Genomic DNA, 20275 nt, shown 5'->3' with positions numbered 1-20275 from the left:
CAACTGAGTGAAACAGATCTCTGCGGCATTTATTAATTTGCTTAAATATGAATTTTTCGTCCTTCTGGCATTCAATATAGATTTTTGGTTTTAAAGATTATAAACCAGTCCCTATTATAAATTTTCATTGAAATAAAGGAGCAATTACTCTTCTCCTTAGATTTGTTGAAGCCCTGTGTGTCTCATTACGTTGATTTGATTCCGTTACCGATAAAACTGTTGTTGTTGTTGTTGTTGTTGTGGTCTTCAGTCCTGAGACTGGTTTGATGCAGCTCTCCATGCTACTCTATCCTGTGCAAGCTTATTCATCTTCCAGTACCTACTGCAGCCTACATCCTTCTGAATCTGCTTAGTGTATTCATCTCTTGGTCTCCCTCTACGATTTTTACCCTCCACGCTGCCCTCCAATACTAAACTGGTGATCCCTTGATGCCTCAGAACATGTCCTACCAACCGATCCCTTCTTCTGGTCAAGTTGTGCCACAAGCTTCTCTTCTCCCCAATCCTATTCAATACTTCCTCATTAGTTATGTGATCTACCCATCTAATCTTCAGCATTCTTCTGTAGCACCACATTTCGAAAGCTTCTATTCTCTTCTTGTCCAAACTATTTATTGTCCATGTTTCACTTCCATACATGGCTACACTCCATACGAATACTTTCAGAAATGACTTCCTGACACTTAAATCAATACTGGATGTTAACAAATTTCTCTTCTTCAGAAACGCTTTCCTTGCCATTGCCAGCCTACATTTTATATCCTCTCTACTTCGACCATCATCAGTTATTTTGCTCCCCAAATAGCAAAATTCCTTTACTACTTTAAGTGCCTCATTTCCTAATCTAATTCCCTCAGCATCACCCGACTTAGACTACATTCCATTATCCTTGTTTTGCTTTTGTTGATGTTCATCTTATATCCTCCTTTCAAGACACTGTCCATTCCATTCAAATGCTCTTCCAAGTCCTTTGCTGTCTCTGACAGAATTACAATGTCATCGGCGAACCGCAAAGTTTTTATATCTTCTCCATGAATTTTAATACCTACTCCGAATTTTTCTTTTGTTTCCTTTACTGCTTGCTCAATATACAGATTGAACAACATCGGGGAGAGGCTACAACCCTGTCTCACTCCTTTCCCAACCACTGCTTCCCTTTCATGCCCCTCGACTCTTATAACTGCCATCTGGTTTCTGTACAAATTGTAAATAGCCTTTCGCTCCCTGTATTTTACCCCTGCCACCTTTAGAATTTGAAAGAGAGTATTCCAGTCAACATTGTCAAAAGCTTTCTATAAGTCTTCAAATGCTAGAAACGTAAGTTTGCCTTTCCTTAATCTTTCTTCTAAGATAAGTCGTAAGGTCAGTATTGCCTCACGTGTTCCAGTGTTTCTACGGAATCCAAACTGATCTTCCCCGAGGTTGGCTTCTACTAGTTTTTCCATTCGTCTGTAAAGAATTCGTGTTAGTATTTTGCAGCTGTGACTTATTAAGCTGATAGTTCGAATTTTTGGCAAATGCTGAGGTGACCCTGAAGAGAAAACTAGTAAAATACATTTTTTAAAATTGTTTAGGGACTTAATCTTATGATTTTTAAGCGTTTATTGTATCTTGCCACAAGTATTTTTTGCGAGAAGTATTTGTCACCATTCGTTAATTTTATTTGAATTTCATTCATTAATACCGTTTCAGAATAGGAATCATCCTTGCAGAAACGGTATCATCTGTTATTTATTCCATCATATGTTTTACTCAATGCCCACGCTACTGAGCGTTTCGGAATTTTGATGCAGACACAAAGTACACTTTTGAATACCGATTCATAAACATGGACGGAAAATTGAAGGGCTACTTATTGGCTTACCATAACAATTGAATCTCGGAACGGCAGGAACTCTTACGACAGACAATAACAGGATGACGTCAACAATAATTATGTAAACGTCAGCAATAATTACATAACAATGGCAAGACGATTGAGTGTTTCCCCACATGACTGAATGCCCCTGACCGCGTCGACTGTTATCATTCGCTTGCTCCCACGGACTGGTTTCACCCAAAGGAAAGTACACTTTGTGATCAAAAGTATCCGGACACCCCCAAAAACATAAGTTTTTCATATTAGCTGCATTGTGCTGCACCTACCGCCAGGTACTCCATATCAGCGACCTCAGTAGTCGTTAGACATCGTGAGAGAGCAGAATGGGGCGCTCCGCGGAACTCGCGGATTTCGAACGTAGTCAGGTGATTGGGTTCACTTGTGTCATACGTCTGTACGCGAGATTGCCACACTCCCAGCACAAAAGAGTACAGGCTGACCTCGTCTGTTGACTGACACAGACCGCCTAAAGTTGAAGAGGGTCGTAATGTGTAATAGGCAGACATCTATCCAGACCATCCCCTCCGCGGAACGTCCCCAGTGGCATCCTGCATAGTGTTTAAAGTATACTGCACGCAAGCAATAATGTATTGCTCGTCTTATTGTGTGCAGACAGAAGTATATTTTCTTCTCTATTCAAAGCTATAATCAATGAATTTCGTATATCAGAAATGTATTAAGGTATTTACGGAATAATGCATCCAAGTAGCAATGAACTATATTCTATCTACATCTACATGACTACTCTGCAATTCACATTTAAGCGCTTGGCAGAGGGTTCATCGAACCACAATCATACTACCTCCCTACCATTCCACTCCCGAACAGCGCGCGGGAAAAACGAACACCGAAACCTTTCTGTTCGAGCTCTGATTTCTCTTATTTTATTTTGATGATCATTCCTACCCATGTAGGTTGGGCTCAACAAAATATTTTCGCATTCGGAAAAGAAAGTTGGTGACTGAAATTTCGTAAATAGATCTCGCCGCGACGAAAAATGTCTTTGCTTTAATGACTTCCATCCCAACTCGCGTATCATATCTGCCACACTCTCTCCCCTATTACGTGATAATACAAAAAGAGCTGTCCTTTTTTTTTGCAGCCTTTCGATGTCCTCCGTCAATCCCACCTGGTAAGGATCCCACACCGCGCAGCAATATTTTACCAGAGGACGAACGAGTGTAGTGTAAGCTGTCTCTTTAATGGACTTGTTGCATCTTCTAAGTGTCCTGCCAATGAAACGCAACCTTTGGCTCGCCTTCCCCACAATATTATCTATGTGGTCTTTCCAACTGAGACAGCCTTGAGAATTGTACTATTTATGGAGTGATCGAATTCCAACGGATTTCTTTTGGAACTCATGTGGATCACCTCACACTTTTCGTTATTTAGCGTCAACTGCCACCTGCCACACCATACAACAATCTTTTCTAAATCGCTTTGCAACTGATACTGGTCTTCGGATGACTTTACTAGACGGTAAATTACAGCATCATCTGCGAACAACCTAAGAGAACTGCTCAGTTTGTCACCCAGGTCATTTATATAGATCAGGAACAGCAGAGGTCCCAGGACGCTCCTCCGGGGAACACCTGATATCACTTCAGTTTTACTCGATGATTTGCCGTCTATTACTACGAACTGCGACCTTCCTGACAGGAAATCACGAATCCAGTCGCACAAGTGAGACGATACCCCATAGGCCCGCAGCTTGATTAGAAGTCGCTTGTGAGGAACGATGTCAAAAGCTTTCCGGAAATCCAGAAATACGGAATCAACCTGAGTGTCGATAGCTGCCATTACTTCGTGCGAATAAAGAGCTAGCTGCGTTGCACAAGAACGATGTTTTCTGAAACCATGCTGATTACGTATCAATAGATCGTTCCCTTCGAGGTGATTCATAATGTTTGAATACAGTATATGCTCCAAAACCCTACTGCAAACCGACGTCAATGATACAGGTCTGTAGTTCGATGGATTACTCCTACTACCCTTCTTAAACACTGGTGCGACCTGCGCAATTTTCCAATCTGTAGGTACAGATCTATCGGTGAGCGAGCGGTTGTATATGATTGCTAAGTAGGGAGCTATTGTATCAGCGTAATCTGAAAGGAACCTAATCGGTATACAATCTGTACCTGAAGACAAGCCGCATCAAGCGATTTGAGTTGCTTCTCAACCCCTAAGGTATCTACTTCTAAGAAACTCATGCTAGCAGCTGTTCGTGTTTCAAATTCTGGAATATTCCATTCGTCTTCCCTGGTGAAGGTATTTCGGAAAAATGCGTTCAATAACTCCGCTTTAGTGGCACAGTCGTCGGTAACAGTACCATCGGCACTGCGCAGCGAAGGTATTGAGTGCGTCTTGCCGCTTGTGTACTTTACATAACGACCAGAATTTCTTCGGATTTTCTACCAAATTTCGAGACAATGTTTCGTTGTGGAACCTATTAAAGGCATCTCGCATTGAAGTCAGTGCCAAATTTCGCGCGTCTGTAAATTTTAGCCAATCCTCGGGATTTCGCGTTCTTCTGTACTTCGCATGCTTTTTCCGTTGCCTCTGCAACAGCGTTCGGACCTGTTTTGTGTACCATGGGGGATCAGTTCCATCTCTTACCAATTTAAGAGTTATGAATCTCTCAATTGTTGTTGCTACAATATCTTTGAATTTGAGCCACATCTTGTCTACATTTGCATAGTCCATTCGGAAGGAATGGAGATTGTCTCTTAGGAAGGCTTCTAGTGACAATTTATCCGCTTTTTTAAATAAAATTATTTTGCGTTTGTTTCTGGTGGATTTGGAAGAAACGGTATTGAGCTAGCTACAACGACCTTGTGATCACTAATCCCAGTATCAGTCATGATGCTCTCTATTAGCTCTGGATTGTTTGTGGGTAAGAGGTCAAATGTGTTTTCGCAACCATTTACAATTCGCACGGGTTCGTGGACTAACTGCTCGAAATAATTTTCGGAGAAAGTATTTAGAACAATTTCGGAAGATGTTTTCTGCCTACCACCGGTTTTGAACAAGTATTTTTGCCAACATATTGAGGGAAGGTTGAAGTCCCCAGAAACTATATCATCCGAATCTGGGGGTCGGTAGATAAAGCCAATTATTAACTTAGTTCGGTTGTTAAGTATAACTTCCACCCATACCAATTCGCACGGAGTATCTACTTCGACTTCACTACAAGAAAAACCACTACTGACAGACACAAACTACACTCCTGGAAATGGAAAAAAGAACACATTGACACCGGTGTGTCAGACCCACCATAATTGCTCCAGACACTGCGAGAGGGCTGTATAAGCAATGATTACACGCACGGCACAGCGGACACACCAGGAACCGCGGTGTTGGCCGTCGAATGGCGCTAGCTGCGCAGCATTTGTGCACCGCCGCCGTCAGTGTCAGCCAGTTTGCCGTGGCATACGGAGCTCCATCGCAGTCTTTAACACTGGTAGCATGCCGCGACAGCGTGGACGTGAACCGTATGTGCAGTCGACGGACTTTGAGCGAGGGCGTATAGTGGGCATGCGGGAGGCCGGGTGGACGTACCGCCGAATTGCTCAACACGTGGGGCGTGAGGTCTCCACAGTACATCGATGTTGTCGCCAGTGGTCGGCGGAAGGTGCACGTGCCCGTCGACCTGGGACCGGACCGCAGCGACGCACAGATCCACGCCAAGACCGTAGGATCCTACGCAGTGCCGTAGGGGACCGCACCGCCACTTCCCAGCAAATTAGGGACACTGTTGCTCCTGGGGTATCGGCGAGGACCATTCGCAACCGTCTCCATGAAGCTGGGCTACGGTCTCGCACACCATTAGGCCGTCTTCCGCTCACGCCCCAACATCGTGCAGCCCGCCTCCAGTGGTGTCGCGACAGGCGTGAATGGAGGGACGAATGGAGACGTGTCATCTTCAGCGATGAGAGTCGCTTCTGCCTTGGTGCCAATGATGGTCGTATGCGTGTTTGGCGCCATGCATGTGAGCGCCACAATCAGGACTGCATACGACCGAGGCACACAGGGCCAACACCCGGCATCATGGTGTGGGGAGCGATCTCCTACACTGGCCGTACACCACTGGTGATCGTCGAGGGGACACTGAATAGTGCACGGTACATTCAAACCTTCATCGAACCCATCGTTCTACCATTCCTAGACCGGCAAGGGAACTTGCTGTTCCAACAGGACAATGCACGTCCGCATGTATCCCGTGCCACCCAACGTGCTCTAGAAGGTGTAAGTCAACTACCCTGGCCAGCAAGATCTCCGGATCTGTCCCCCATTGAGCATGTTTGGGACTGGATGAAGCGGCGTCTCACGCGGTCTGCACGTCCAGCACGAACGCTGGTCCAACTGAGGCGCCAGGTGGAAATGGCATGGCAAGCCGTTCCACAGGACTACATCCAGCATCTCTACGATCGTCTCCATGGGAGAATAGCAGCCTGCATTGCTGCGAAAGGTGGATATACACTGTACTAGTGCCGACATTGTGCATGCTCTGTTGCCTGTGTCTATGTGCCTGTGGTTCTGTCAGTGTGATCATGTGATGTATCTGACCCCAGGAATGTGTCAATAAAGTTTCCCCTTCCTAGGACAATGAATTCACGGTGTTCTTATTTCAATTTCCAGGAGTGTATTTCAACTAACAAGTTACAAACATAAGTGTACTTCTCATGTGAAGCTGTAATTTATGTATTCCATGTATGAAGTGCTCAAACAGCATTAAATCTGTAAGATCTGTGTAAAAATACATTAGTGCAAACCATTTCAGATGAGAATAGCTCGAGGTTGTACTGACAAGGGAACCTCCCCATCGCACCCCCCTCAGATTTAGTTATAAGTTGGCACAGGGATAGGCCTTGAAAGACTGAACACAGATCCATCGAGAAAACAGGAAGAAGTTGTCTGGAACTATGAAAAAATAAGCAAAATATGCAAACTGAGTAGTCCATGCGCAGCGTAGGCAACATCAAGGAGAGTGTGAGCTAAGGAGCGCCGTGGTCCCGTGGTTAGCGTGAGCGGCTGTGGAACGAGAGGTCCTTGGTTCAAGTCTTACTTAGGCACGTCCCCTTAGGCACGTCCCCTTAGGCACGTCCCCTTAGCCCGCGGCTGGTCACCTTCCGCTCGCTCAGCTGCCTCCCCTCTGCCCTATGCCTCTGGCAACTCATCTTCCCTTCCCACCCTCACGAATGCCTTACCCCTTCATCGCACCTTCCCCGCCCTCACGAATGCCTTGCCCCCCTGCCTCCCCCGCCCTCATGAATGCCTTACCCCTTCATCGCATCTTCCTCGCCCTCACGAATGCCTTGCCCCCTGGCCTCCCCCGCCCTCACGAATGCCTTGGCCCCTGGCCTCCCCCACCCTCACGAATGCCTTGCCCCCTTGGTCGCACCTGCCCCGCCCTCACAAATTCCTTGCCCCCTTCACCCTGCATACTCCGCTCTCTGCTCCCTGTCAGCCACCTCTTTGCACTGCCCCTTATCCCTGCTCCCCTTTCTTTTGTCCATGGATCTCTCATTGCCTCCCCCCCCCCCCTCCCCACGGCTCTCCTCCGCCCCCCCTCCCTCTGCTCTCCCCTAGCCCTTCCTGCTGATCTCCCGATAACTCCACCACCGCTGCTCTCCCCCAGTACCGCTGCCACCCCTCATGTTGCCGTTTGCACTCGGCCTCTCCAACAGGTTGCCACTCACGCTGACCCCGCCTTCTGCCACTCTGTTCAGGCCCTTTATCATGAAATCTATATCCTTTCCTTCATTCTGTGGGCAGTCCCTCCCTCAGCTCTGTTTTCCCCACCACTCATTTGGCCACCACCCTTTTGTGCCCCCACCCATTCTTATTCATTTTATTAGCCAATCTTCCTACTCCCACTTAAATTCTTCCCTTGCCCAATGTCTCTTGCATTTTTCTCTCCCCTAGTTGTCCCCTCCCCCCTTCTCCCTCCCCCTTCTCCCTCCCCCTTCTCCCTCCCCCTTCTCCCTCCCCCTTCTCCCTCCCCCTTCTCCCTCCCCCTTCTCCCTCCCCCTTCTCCCTCCCCCCTTCTCATTCCCCCCTTCCCTCCTTTAAAAACAGTCTCCGCTGCTGTGCTCTGTCTTAGGAAATAGTATCCTGCAGGAGATTGCATGCAGGTACATGGGGTGTGGTACCTGCAGGCTTCTCACATCTACTAGTGGAAGCATCATACTATCTTCAAAATTTGTTTGTCAAAACAAGAGAATATACTAGCCTTGTATGTGTGTGTTTTGGCCATGTACAAATTGTTTTTTACTCCACTCAGCCATTTTAGGGATAGGCAGGAATTGTACCACTTGGAAATACTAGGACAAATCCATCTTTATATTAATTGGTGCTGTAAGAGTTCGATTTCTAATGGCTTGATTGCTACTGTACAGAAAAAAAGTTAGTTGAAAAAGAGCCACCTGTGGAATAACTGTCTTTGCAATGTGTTTACATTCTTGGGGGAAAAATGTCTATTGTATTACCACTTGAACAATAATGTCACTGTCAGACATTGAGAAAGAAGACAGGAAGAAGGTGAAAATAAATTAAGTTATTTTAGGATCCATGTAATTTTTACTATGCATAAAGAGGGATTTTGGCAGCTGCAGCAGTGTGTCAAGCTTTTTTGTGGTGGAAGAAATTGCCCATGCTATTTGTGTAAGAGTTTGTCTGTGTTTCTGCATTCATTTATTTGTTTTGTTTGTGGTGTGTGTCAATCTTTTTGTGATGGAGGAAATTGCCCATCCTATTTGTGTAAGAGTTTGCCTGTGTTTTTGTGCTTATTTATTTTGTGTGTGTGTGTGTGTGTGTGTGTGTGTGTGTGTGTGTGTGTGTGTGTGTGTGTGTGTGTAATGCTGTCATTGTTAACATGTGCTTGTTATCCCTATGCAGGTTCAAAGAAGCATATTGAGTCATTGCTCCGAAGTGCAGTAGGCCCACCTCGTGCGAACTCAATTATTCGTTTTGACAGCAGTAAGTTACACACATATAACCAAAAGCTTTTAATGTATGTGCTTTGCATGTGAAATTGTGTGTAGTAAAACCATAAAAAAATTATATTGATGTTTGACTGCTAGTAAGCATTCAATTGTCAAGTATGTGAAATTGTGCGGTATGGATTAGGCTTGAATAACAGTTTCTGTGTGATCTAGACACTGTATATGTGAAGAATTATTCAGTGTGCAAATGACACCAACTAATATGGACTTTGAAACCAATGATATGCTAGCAGAGTTATCACCATCATTAGACGCAGCAGCAGCCACCATTCAACATTCAGTGCTAATTAAAAGCTACCTCTATACTTCCCCATGCATTATGGTCATATCAGTTGGTCCCCAAGTTATTTCTTGTAAATTTTTCTAATGTTATCTGCCTAGCTTTCTTTAGATCATCTTTTTGGCCCTTCCCTGTTTCTTGGAACTGTACAAAGAACCAACTTGGCCCATCCAATGAGAGTTCACTGACTTAAAGTTCCATGAAGTGGTTATAGATATCATGTGGAAATAATGATGATACTCGTAGATAATTATCACACTGTCAGTTCATCAACATTATCAGTGCATTTCTCAGCTGTATTGGGCTTTCATAATTATATGTATTATTCCTGGGTATTAGATAAGAACAATACTTTTTAGCAAATGCCAGTCAAGTGTAACAAAATGAAGATTTATCGTCAGGGGCCTTTCAACTCATTTTGTGAAGGTCTGTTTGGCCCCAAACCATTGCAGTACTTCTTCCTTTCCTTTCCTTTTCTGTGTTGCAGTCGTACTCTACACCTTTTATCAGACATGGTCTTGAGGATTATTTTGCACAACTCACTTCAGTTAACTCGTGTTTGGTGCCCACATCTGGGTTTGACCTCTGTATTCCCCAATTTCTTTATGGACGTGTGGGCCTTGTGGGGAAGGTTGCCAGTCCACATGGAGACAAGGTGGCTATTTTTCTGTCTGGGTGGTGCCTGTAGGGCGAGCACTTGTTCCAAGTAGGTGGCGTCATGGTGGATACTTGATGCAATGAAAAGACCAAAGTTACAAGCTGGTGGCTGTGAGACTATGGTAGTCTCGTCAGGCAGATCTGAATTCATAAGTGCTATTGGCACCTGCACTACCTACTACCCTACTGCATCAATGTTCTTTGCGGAGAATATTAAAAATGTATTAGGCGAAATCCCCTTTCTTCAGTAAATTACAAGGTGATTCAGTCTTACTTAAAATAGTGAATCCTACCCAATCCCAAGTTTTACTCTCTCATAAAAATTTTACGGAGATGTGGTCGGCTGCTTCATGAAAATGCACCGTTTGAGCAACCGTCCATCTGTGTTAATTGCGGAGGAGATCTCCCTCTGCAATCCCCAATTGTACTACCCTAATTAAGGTGTATAGAATCCAGTTACGTAAGTTCTTTGGTTATCTTATATTTGGAAGCTCAGAAAATTTACAGTCATCTGCATCCCAAACCAGTGATATCAACTTTTGGCATACTGTGGCCAAGTCATCACCAGTACCCTTGAGACTTATTTTCCCTATTCCCTCAACACTGACGTCTAGTGATTGTGGCAGTAAATTAGCCCATGAGAGGTATAATCCCTCCCCTCATGCGACATTTGTAGCACCATCTTCGAGGACTGCAGTTCCTTGCACCTTCCCAGAGAATCATCATCATCATCATTCTGTGATGACTTCCGATGACAAGACTAGTTTTAGGGAACCGTCTAGCCAGAAATATACCAACCAACAACTCGACATGAGGCATTGGCTGCAGGAGCCAACGGCTGCAGATCCCAGGGATGCCTGCTCCTCTTCAGTTCCTACTCTAACAGCAGATATGCTCTTGCAAGACACTAAAACTCTAAACTAGTTTCAGAGAAGTGTTGACAGCAGGCTATTGCAGCGACTGCAGAAGTTCCAGACCCTCTGCACAATTGTATTCAGAACCTACACTGATCGGCCAGAACATTATGACAACTGGCCTACTATTGATATACCATCCAGGTGGTAGCAGCAGCATATGGCGAGGAATGACTGCTAGTCAGATACGTAGTGCATTTAATATTGGTGAGCGTGCTGTCTGTGTGTGAAATGGGGAAGGTGCACAATCTATCTGGGGTTGACCAAGGATAGATTGTGATGGCCTAGAGGCACGGCGTGAGCATTGCGGAAAATGCACAGCTTAACAGATGTTCGAGGAGTGCTGTGGATGATTGTCTTAACACATGGCAAAACCAAGGCAAAATGATGCCCAGAAATGAGGCTTGGCGGCCACACCTCATTACAGATGTTGGATCTTGTAGGCGGGAGGACTGGTAAAACAGGACAGATGGCAAACTGTGGCAGACCTTAACATCAGATTCTGTAATGTTGGGCAGAATACAAGTGTGTCTGAACACACAGTGTGCCGAACACTCCTAATGATGGGCCTCTGCAGCTGACAACCCATGCAAGAGCAAATGTTAACACCACAACATTGGCAGCTATGACTGAAATGGGCATGTGACCATCAGCAGTGGACGTGGGCGCAGTGGCAGTGTTGCATGGTGTAATGAATCCTGATACCTTCTTCATCATGCTGTTGTATTCCAGAGGAACAGCGCATTGACTCATGTACCATGGGCCGGAGACAAGCTGGCGGTGGCTCTATTTATGCTCAGGGGAGCATTCACGTGGACATCAATGGCTCCAGTGGAGCTCATGCAAGGCACCATGATAGCCAAGGAGTTTCATACACCACTTGCAGACCATGTACACCCTTTCATGACAATCGTGTTTCGTGACAGCAGTGGTGTTTTTCTACAGGATAACGTGCCGTGTTACAAGGCCAAGTGTGTGACGGAGTGTATCGAGGTATGTGTGTGTGTGTGTGTGTGTGTGTGGGGGGGGGGGGGGGGGTTGTTTGCGTGTGTGCGCTGTTCCGTCTCCCTCCAGCAACCTACCAAGGCCTCATCGCCGCTGTTGTCAGTGCCAAAGTTGGACATACCGGTTATTAGGTAGCTAATCTTCTGGCTGATCATAATGTGTTCATCAATGTTTTTATGCACCCACCAGTGACACAGTGATCCTGGGTCATGATGTGTTCTGTTGGCCCCTTCGCATCTAACCATGACATTCTTAAAGTGGTAATTTAGTGGAACTGCAGTGGGTAATCCACAAGCCAGAACTGTAACAACATGTATTCCCCTGTTCTGCAATCTGTTTTTCTCCAAGAAATGGATTTCACTGATGACCATTCTCCAACCCTTCAGTGTTACTGTATATTATGTTAGAACTGTATGGATCCCGAGAGGGAATCTGAAGAGATCTGTACATTGATTAGGACAGATATTATTTGTGAATGGATTCCCCTCCATGCCACATTGGTACCAACAGCAATGTGAGTGTGAGTGACACCAACACTCACAGTTCGTAACATTTACAAACACCTGGGTAGGGAATTTACTGACTTCTTAATCTGAACCCCCCCCCCCCCCCCCCAATCCCCTCCACCTGCTCCTCCTCCTCCTCCTCCTCCTTATTTTCCCAGTTGGGTATGTGTGCACCATCCTTTGTGTTGGAGTACCATGTTGTTCGGTAGGGGGCTTCTGATTGATATTCTTCTTTCCCAATCTTGATCTATCACCCTTCAGTAATGGTATGCCTGCCCCCTTTAATGCCTCCCACATAGTCGTTTCAGCTGTCAACCTAATGATCTTCTCTTAATATCAGTGCTTCACTACAATGATTGTTATATGCTGATCTTTGTCACAGTGACCCCTTTCTGTTGATACTGTAGCTTTCTTGTTATCACCTAGCAGGCCCAGTACCATGTTTGGCTCTCCATTTTCGATGTGGACGTCCATCCGCCAAAACTACTATGGCCCTCTCTTGTCTGGTGGCTGGCTCTGTGGAGGGCCGAGGACATTGTTAACTGTTATTCAAGACCATCAAAGGGGCTTATGACATCTCGAGCAACACTCTTCTCAGACCGTCCTCATAACTTTTAAGTGACTCTCCTCAAAGCCACACACACTACCTAAACTCCGTACCTGTCGAGCTGTTGAAGATCAACTACCGTTCTGTGTCTCCTCCTTCATGGTGGCATTGCTATTGACGCATCAGTTTTTCCTAAATATCTCTCGACCCACTTTGCAACAGTGTTGGCATCTTCTTCTTTACCAGCTACCTATCGATTGCATAAAAGATGAGTTGAAGCCACACCCCTATCTTTTATTCCTTTGTAACTGTCTGGTAACTGATTCAGGCTCTTGACTCTTCTCGTGATACAGCCTTAATCCTTGATTTGATTCGTATTTGGATGATCCCACTTCTGAATGTGACTCAGACTCAAAGTACTCAGGGGCTTCAAGTTTATTTGGCGAGAAGGTGCTTTCCCTTCCCAAAGGGTAGTGAGTATTATATTCCAAATCATTAAACCAGGTGAAAACCAACACGTGCCAGCAGAAACTGATTAAATTGTCTCAACATGCTTATGGAACTGCTTTAATGAATGATAGCGTGATGATTATGCTGAGTTCTTGAATCATAGGATGTTTTGTCGCCATACAAGTGTGGTTTTCAGGTGGGACAATCCACAGCTAATCATATGGAAAGCTTAGAAAAAGAATTCCACAGAAGTCTCATAAACGTGCAGTTTTTTTTTTTATTTGCACAAGGCATTTGAAACTGCTTGACACTATCATTATGACTTACTCACTGTGACTGGGGCTGTCAAGACTCTTGTTCCATTTTTGTCTGTCAATTTTTATCCTCCTGATTATTTAGGATTAGACCTGATATATCACTCAGCTTCCTGTAGGTCCAAGATAGCTGCAACCCACAGGGCTCTGCTGAGACATCTTCCTCATCACCATCAAGTGGTTACCCGTGCACTGTATGTCAGTGATTTTCGCATTTGGTATAGCTGCTAGTCTGCCTGTAACTTTGATTGAAAGCCAGCTCGAAGAAGCTATCAGAAGGGCTCCCACTTGTACCCTTTCCTGTGGCATCCAGTTTCATCCTGTGAAGTCTAGTCATGCATTTCTGACACTGAATCATGGTTCTTGACTGAGAACTCTACTTGGGCTCCCAGCACTTGCAATACCAATTTTTGTGACTCCTCTTTGATAAAAAGTTGGTAGGGCTGCCCGTATTTATTAATTTAAGATTAGCTGCCTGCAAAACCTGAATTCTCACTGTTTCATTGCCCACACTTCTCTTCTCCATATTTACTGGCCCCTTATCTTGTCATGAGCTTACTATGATTGTTAAGTTTGTGGCTCAATAGTACCATTGGCTTTGAAGTTAGTGGACCCAGTACGTCAGGGATACCTCTTGATTTGATTTGTGCAACAGTGGTCTTAGTCCACTGTTGACAGCACTGGAACTGAGTTTATGATGTGGTTTCACTCTCTGTGATTTTAGAAAAACCAACTGGTCCCCTTAAGAAGTAGTTGATTGAAAGCCAGCTCGAAGAAGCTATCAGAAGGGCTCCCACTTGTACCCTTTCCTGTGGCATCCAGTTTCATCCTGTGAAGTCTAGTCATGCATTTCTGACACTGAATCATGGTTCTTGACCGAGAACTCTACTTGGGCTCCCAGCACTTGCAATACCAATTTTTGTGACTCCTCTTTGATAAAAAGTTGGTAGGGCTGCCCTTTAGGGCTGCTCTTTAGTAGTTTCTTCTTAGAAATGATTCCTTCAGGCTCTACTGACGTCAATATTCTATGTCTTTTGCCCTCCAGAGCTTCACATTGGAAAATTAGATGTGGTTTGGTTTCATCCTCCTCATCACATGGTCTGCACTTAGGGGCTTCCTCCTTCGTATTCATCATGTGTATTTGTTTCTTAAAGTTCTCATGGCCAGTCATGAGTTAAATCTGTTTCCTGTTAAAGTTCAGAATTACAGGACTTCTTTTGAAACATGGCTTCAGCATCATTAGCTTGCCATGTTTTTGTTTTTGAGCCATAGTCCAATTTTCTACATGCTGCCTCGTGATAAGGATATGTATTTTTGATTTTACCATTGCCTTAGTGATATCTGGGATAGGTCCCAGTCCACTAAAAGGAGTTGTCACCCTAGTCCTGGCCAGTCAGCTTCTTTGTTGGCGGTAATTCCTGAGTCACAAACGATCCACAGTAGGTTTACCGTGTTGCTCTCCACTAGTCCTCTGGAAAAAAAGGGGGGGGGGGGTGCGGAGTTTGTTTTGTCATGACTCATGGTGACATATTTCAGCCAGTTTTTCTTCTGTAATAACTACAGAATCGAACTAGTTGTAAACTTCAGAATTTAACTGTGCATTATCAAGGAAGTGGAGGTTATGGTGGTAAAATTATTGCACAGTAGCTGCAACCCACATCCTGTAAACTACCTTCAAGTTTTATGTAAGTGTGGCATTGGGTAAGTTTTGGTAAATTTCATAACAGTCTGCGTGACATTTTTTGGAAAAAAAATTCATGTAAATTAGAACTTTGAATGTGTGTTTTTATTTTGTAATGCTATTGATGTCCTGCTTTAATTTTGGTTTAAAGTGTAACATGTTCTATATCCAAGCAGTTGATTGTTTGTGTGGAACCTGAGTGTACTAATGAAATACTGTATAAATTGTTGCTATGGTACATGGTGCCTTAACTGCTGCTGGTTTCTTTTGAAGTGAGAAAACTAATGTTCCCATTGCCATTAGGATCACAGCTGAGAGCTGTTCAACAGCAGTCGTTGGTGGTGGTTTTCTTTACCATGGGATCCCAAGCCTGATAAGGATTTGTTACCACAAAATCCACAACCTGATGATACACTTCTTTGTGTCCCTGGGCAAGTCTTGAAGAGGTCTATTTTAGACTCCTAAGCTAATCTTTACTCCAAGCCACTTGAATTTTTTGGAGGTTTCATTAATTTGCTGCAGAATATCACTAGAAAACTGTACTATATTTTTGGCAAAATCCATTAGGACAATACTGAATATGGTCCCAGACAATGACATTGCCTCCAAAGTAAAGCTTCAGAAGTCAAAAGTAAATTATAGCATTGAGTTCAGATGAGAGCTGGTTTTCATTCGACTGTTACATGATACTTCTGCTGCCTGTGACATGGTCATGAGATTTTGGATAAGGTTATCAAAAAATCAAGAAATGAATCTGTTTTCTGGTATTGTGCTTTGGGCAATGTTTCAATAAGGTATCGTACTTCAGTGTTTTTGGAGGAATATGCTGCAAAAGATTTATTTGAAGAATTTGAGACAAGAGCATGCTAGTCCAAGGTACATCAGAAACGGCAAGTTGTTCATGTGTCTATGGGTGGCCCTGTTGTCAACAAGGCATTCCTAAGAGAACTGAAAAGCAAGCTTAAAGTCAAGTGTAATCCAGGGTATCCTCTTCTTTTGAATGCGGGCATGAAGTCTAGACACAGTGCATAGCACCTTTAAGATAGGTCATACTACTGGTGGTTGGAACCTTGTTCAGTTTCTGAGAGCTTTATGTAATCTGTCTAAAATCATTCCCTCCCCCAGAGCCGATTTCACCAATATTACCTCTACCTTTGTTTCCCCACAGAATTTCTGCTCCATTCAATTAGTAGAAAATAAAATGACAGCAGTCAGGGCTCAGAAAATATTAACAGCTGTTGAAAAGTATGTGAAGGAAGCAGAATGGGTGACTAAAGTTCAGGAGGAGGTAAAACCAAAACATAAACTCACTATGGAAATTCCTATAGGGTCATTGCTACCAAATAACATGAATCTTTTGAAGGACAAAATACTGAGAGCTTATTTTGTAGTTTTTGAGACTGTGGCTACTCAGGTTGGGGCATTTTTGGCTAAATTTCAGTCAGATGTCCTCTTAGCTGCTTTCCTCTACACTTCTCTCCAATTAACAAGAAAATATGTCAAACCAGAAGTTTTGGAGTCAAAGTTGGTTTGAGCGACATCATATATCTGTTGAGACCTCAGAATGTGGACAATGTGAGTGGAACCAAAAATGCTCTTAAGTCAATGTAAAGTATTGGAGAAATATATCTTAGTGTTCCAGAATAATGCCTTATGTGTATGAAGCATACGGTACCCAACATTATAGAGAAATTGCCCCTGGCATATTCCTTTACAAAGGGCACCATATTAGTGACAGTAAACACTGACCTTGCAAAGACACAGCTAGGCATAGCATCGACACATCTCAGTATCTTAAATTGCTTTGATGTCATGAGGCTGATTCCATTGCCTGTAAATCCAAAATCTTTTGGAGATCAGGTCTGCAAGGGAACTTCTCAAAGAATTTGATGGGGATCATTATCATATCAGTCAGTTCTGGATGATCATTGGCGATAAGAGTGGACATGAAAATTTGAAGAAATTTATCAAGCTAGCTTGCATTCTCTTTCATTACAATGCCAGCCAGCATTGGAAGAGATTTCTCTGGCAACTCCTACATTCTGGTTGAAAATGTGATTGAAGCATCCCTCATAGCTCTCGGTACCATTCATGATATGGCTGAGCTTGCCGAGTGTGTTGGATCTACCCATCACAAAGCAGTTAATGCACAGCTTTTGAAATGTATATGATATATGGTAGGTGCATTGCAGAGAAAAGTGTAGCTTAGAGAAAGAGGAGAGAGGGTAGGGAGAAACTAACAGAGCTACAAACGAAGAAAACAAAGCTGAGGATTCTCAGATTGGAAAACAAGTTGCATCAGTAAAAAAAATACCTGCTTGTGACTTCACGTAATGTTCATGTACGCATCCTTCCCAAAACTAGTATGTTACTATTCCTTTCATAGTTGTTTTGTTCAAATTGTATTTGAATTTTATTCTTAGATCTCTTTGTAAAATTGTAATTTTTTTGCCAAAGTAGGAATGCTGTTTCTTTTAATGTCAGTGTGTGCTCCCAACAGCTGATTGTTCTTTATAGAAACGTTTTATCAGTAATGATTTACTTCCTTTTAAACCTAGTCCTATTCCAATTCTCGTACAATTTTTTGTTCAATTACTTCTGACACTTAGTGTGGTCTTCAAAACCCACAATGTTTATTTTTTCATTAAAGTAAATGGGGTCCAGTTTAAATATTTTCACCCTCTTCTTTTAACTCAGAATATAGTCCCTATTATGTTCTTATATATTGACAAAATTTGTAGATTTTCTGATAATATCACACAAAATTGTTTAGAAAGTAAGTACTGTATGATTTAGGAAAAGTACTAAATTTGACCTGGAGAACTCTGGGGAATATTTTTGGGTATCACTGGTAACCATGAAAAATTTGTTTGCACTCATGGGGTATTTTCCATACCAAAGGCATTCTCAGACTGGCCATATTTTTTTACTAGTTTAGTAGTTCGCCAATCTTTGGTAGAGGCCTAAAAATTAATTTAATTCTGTCACTTGTTAGAAAGCAGCTAATCTTACCCTACACAGAATAGCAGGAATACACGCTTTTTCCCCCTGATCCTTGTCTATGTTCTTATTGCATTTTGCACGTGAGATCCCTTGATTTATTTGATAGTGGCTGTAGCCATCATTTATGATGATTTTTTAAGTGAGCTGAGACAAGTTATCAGCATCTGATACGACTTCTACTCAATTTTTATAAGTCTGTATGACAACACTCTCCCGAGGCAGAGAGCACGCAAGTATAGATTGGTGGACATAGCTTTTCTGTATATGCTGCAAACATCACCCATTGCATCTATAATAGATGAAGATATGTAGGAAGGGCAGAGTGCTGTTATTTCTACCATCGTAGTGAACTATAATGTGTCTGTCAGTGCTTTTTAATGTCAGTAGGGCCACAGAACTAAAATGTCACCAAAGGACTGGGGGAAAAACGATCAGGATTTAATGGGGCTGTGTGTGAGGAAGAGTCTTCAAGCTACCCCGTAAAGAGGTTTGCAGTTGCTTGAGCTAACAGGCTTCCCATCAGACTGTCTGATTGTAATGCTAGCTGTTGCACAAAAATAGGATTACGTAAGAGTATGCCTAAATACAGACAGTATTTTGAAAAAGATTGTTGCAGCTCACCATTTAGTGGAGATGTTGAGTTGCAGATAGGCGCAACAAAAACACTGTCCAACAAAGCTGTCACCAAACAGGCTTTCATCAGAATTAGACAAAAAACACACACACGTGACCACAGCCTCTGGGTGTTACAGCCAGATTGTGAGCAGGAGAAACAATGTCAAGTGGCGGTGATATGGAGGAGGCTGAGGCAGGGAGGTGGAGGGATGGCAGGGTAGGAGTGGCAGATTGTAAAGTACTGCCTGTTGGAGCATACAAAGATGAGGTGGAGAGGGGTAGTGTAAATAGGTGCAGTTGAGAGACTAGATATGGCATATGGCACGGGCAGGGGGGGGGGGGGGGGGAGCAGCGGGAAAGGAGAGAAGTAAAAAGATGGTGGGTGAGTTTGTGGAATAGAGCTGTATAGCGCTGGAATAGGGAACAGGGAAGGGGACAGGGGGATAAAGGACACTGACTAATGAGGGTTGAGGCCAGGAGGGTTAGGGGGATGTGGGATATATTGTAGGGAGAGTTCAGAAAAGCTGATGGCGTGGGAGGTATCCAGGTGACACACGCAGTGAAGCAGTCATTGAAATGGAGATTTTCATGTTGGGCAGCTTGCTCAGCAACTGGGTGGGACATCTGTTTCTTGGCCACAGTTTGTCAGTGGCCATTCATTCAGAAAGACAGCTTGTTGGCTGTCATGCCCACGCAGAATGCAGCACAGTGGTTGCAGCTTAGCTTGTAGATCACATGACTGGTTTCACAGGTAGCACTGCCTTTTATGGGATAGGTGATGGTTGTGACCGGAGTGGAGTAGGTGGTGGTGGATGGATGACAGGACAGGTCTTGCGAAGTGTCTATTACAGGGATATGAACCATAAGGCAAGGAATTGGGAGTGAGGGTTGTGTAGGGATGGACAAGGATATTGTGTAGGACTCTGCCAGCTGTCAGATTCATCCATATACAAACTCTGCCACAGTGAACCCATTTCAGAAATCCAGCTTGAGCTCTAGTCTCTCCCATCCCAAAACCTCTCCCCGGAGTCCATCTCTTTCCTAACCCCTACCTTGTACATCATCCTGAAGTCCATAAACCCAACCACACAGAAAGTCCCGTTGTGGCCAGTTACTGTACCCCCACTGAGAGAATCTCTGCACTCATGGACCAACATCTTCAGCCTTTTACCCGCAACCTGCCCTCCTAAATAAAAGATAACAACCATTTTCTCCATCGACTCTCCACACTTCGTGTTCCTTTGCAACGATTCCCTGCTTGTCACTATTGATGCCCCTTCCCTTTACACCAACATCCCTAATGCCCATGGCCTTGCTGCTATTGAACCCAATGCCCAATGGATTCCAAACCTACAACCTCCTGTGTAGTGTCCATGACCAGCCATAAATCATCCACAATTACTTTTCCTTTGAAGGTATC

At 43.9% G+C, this 20275-nt stretch overlaps 1 protein-coding gene across 5 annotated transcripts in view; it reads left to right on the top strand.

Annotated features, from left to right (window-relative positions):
- Nucleotides 1-20275, top strand: part of LOC126458007 (prominin-like protein) — a 517920-nt gene that overhangs the window by 223596 nt on the left and 274049 nt on the right. For 4 of the 5 annotated variants that reach the window (XR_007585562.1, XM_050094783.1, XM_050094782.1 and 1 more), the window contains exon 3: nt 8777-8857. The exons of the other annotated variant lie outside the window; for it this stretch is intronic. Coding sequence is in view for 3 of the 4 variants with exons in the window: in XM_050094783.1 (XP_049950740.1) it covers nt 8777-8857 (81 nt within the window). In the remaining variant the exon portion in view is untranslated. The remainder of the gene's footprint in view (nt 1-8776; nt 8858-20275) is intronic. 5 annotated transcript variants of the gene reach the window in all.

Source organism: Schistocerca serialis, chromosome 2 (assembly GCF_023864345.2).
Source record: "Schistocerca serialis cubense isolate TAMUIC-IGC-003099 chromosome 2, iqSchSeri2.2, whole genome shotgun sequence".
NCBI classification, from domain to species: domain Eukaryota; kingdom Metazoa; phylum Arthropoda; class Insecta; order Orthoptera; family Acrididae; genus Schistocerca; species Schistocerca serialis.
Note: the sequence above shows the minus strand (reverse complement) of the source record. Positions and strands in the feature narration are given on the sequence as shown.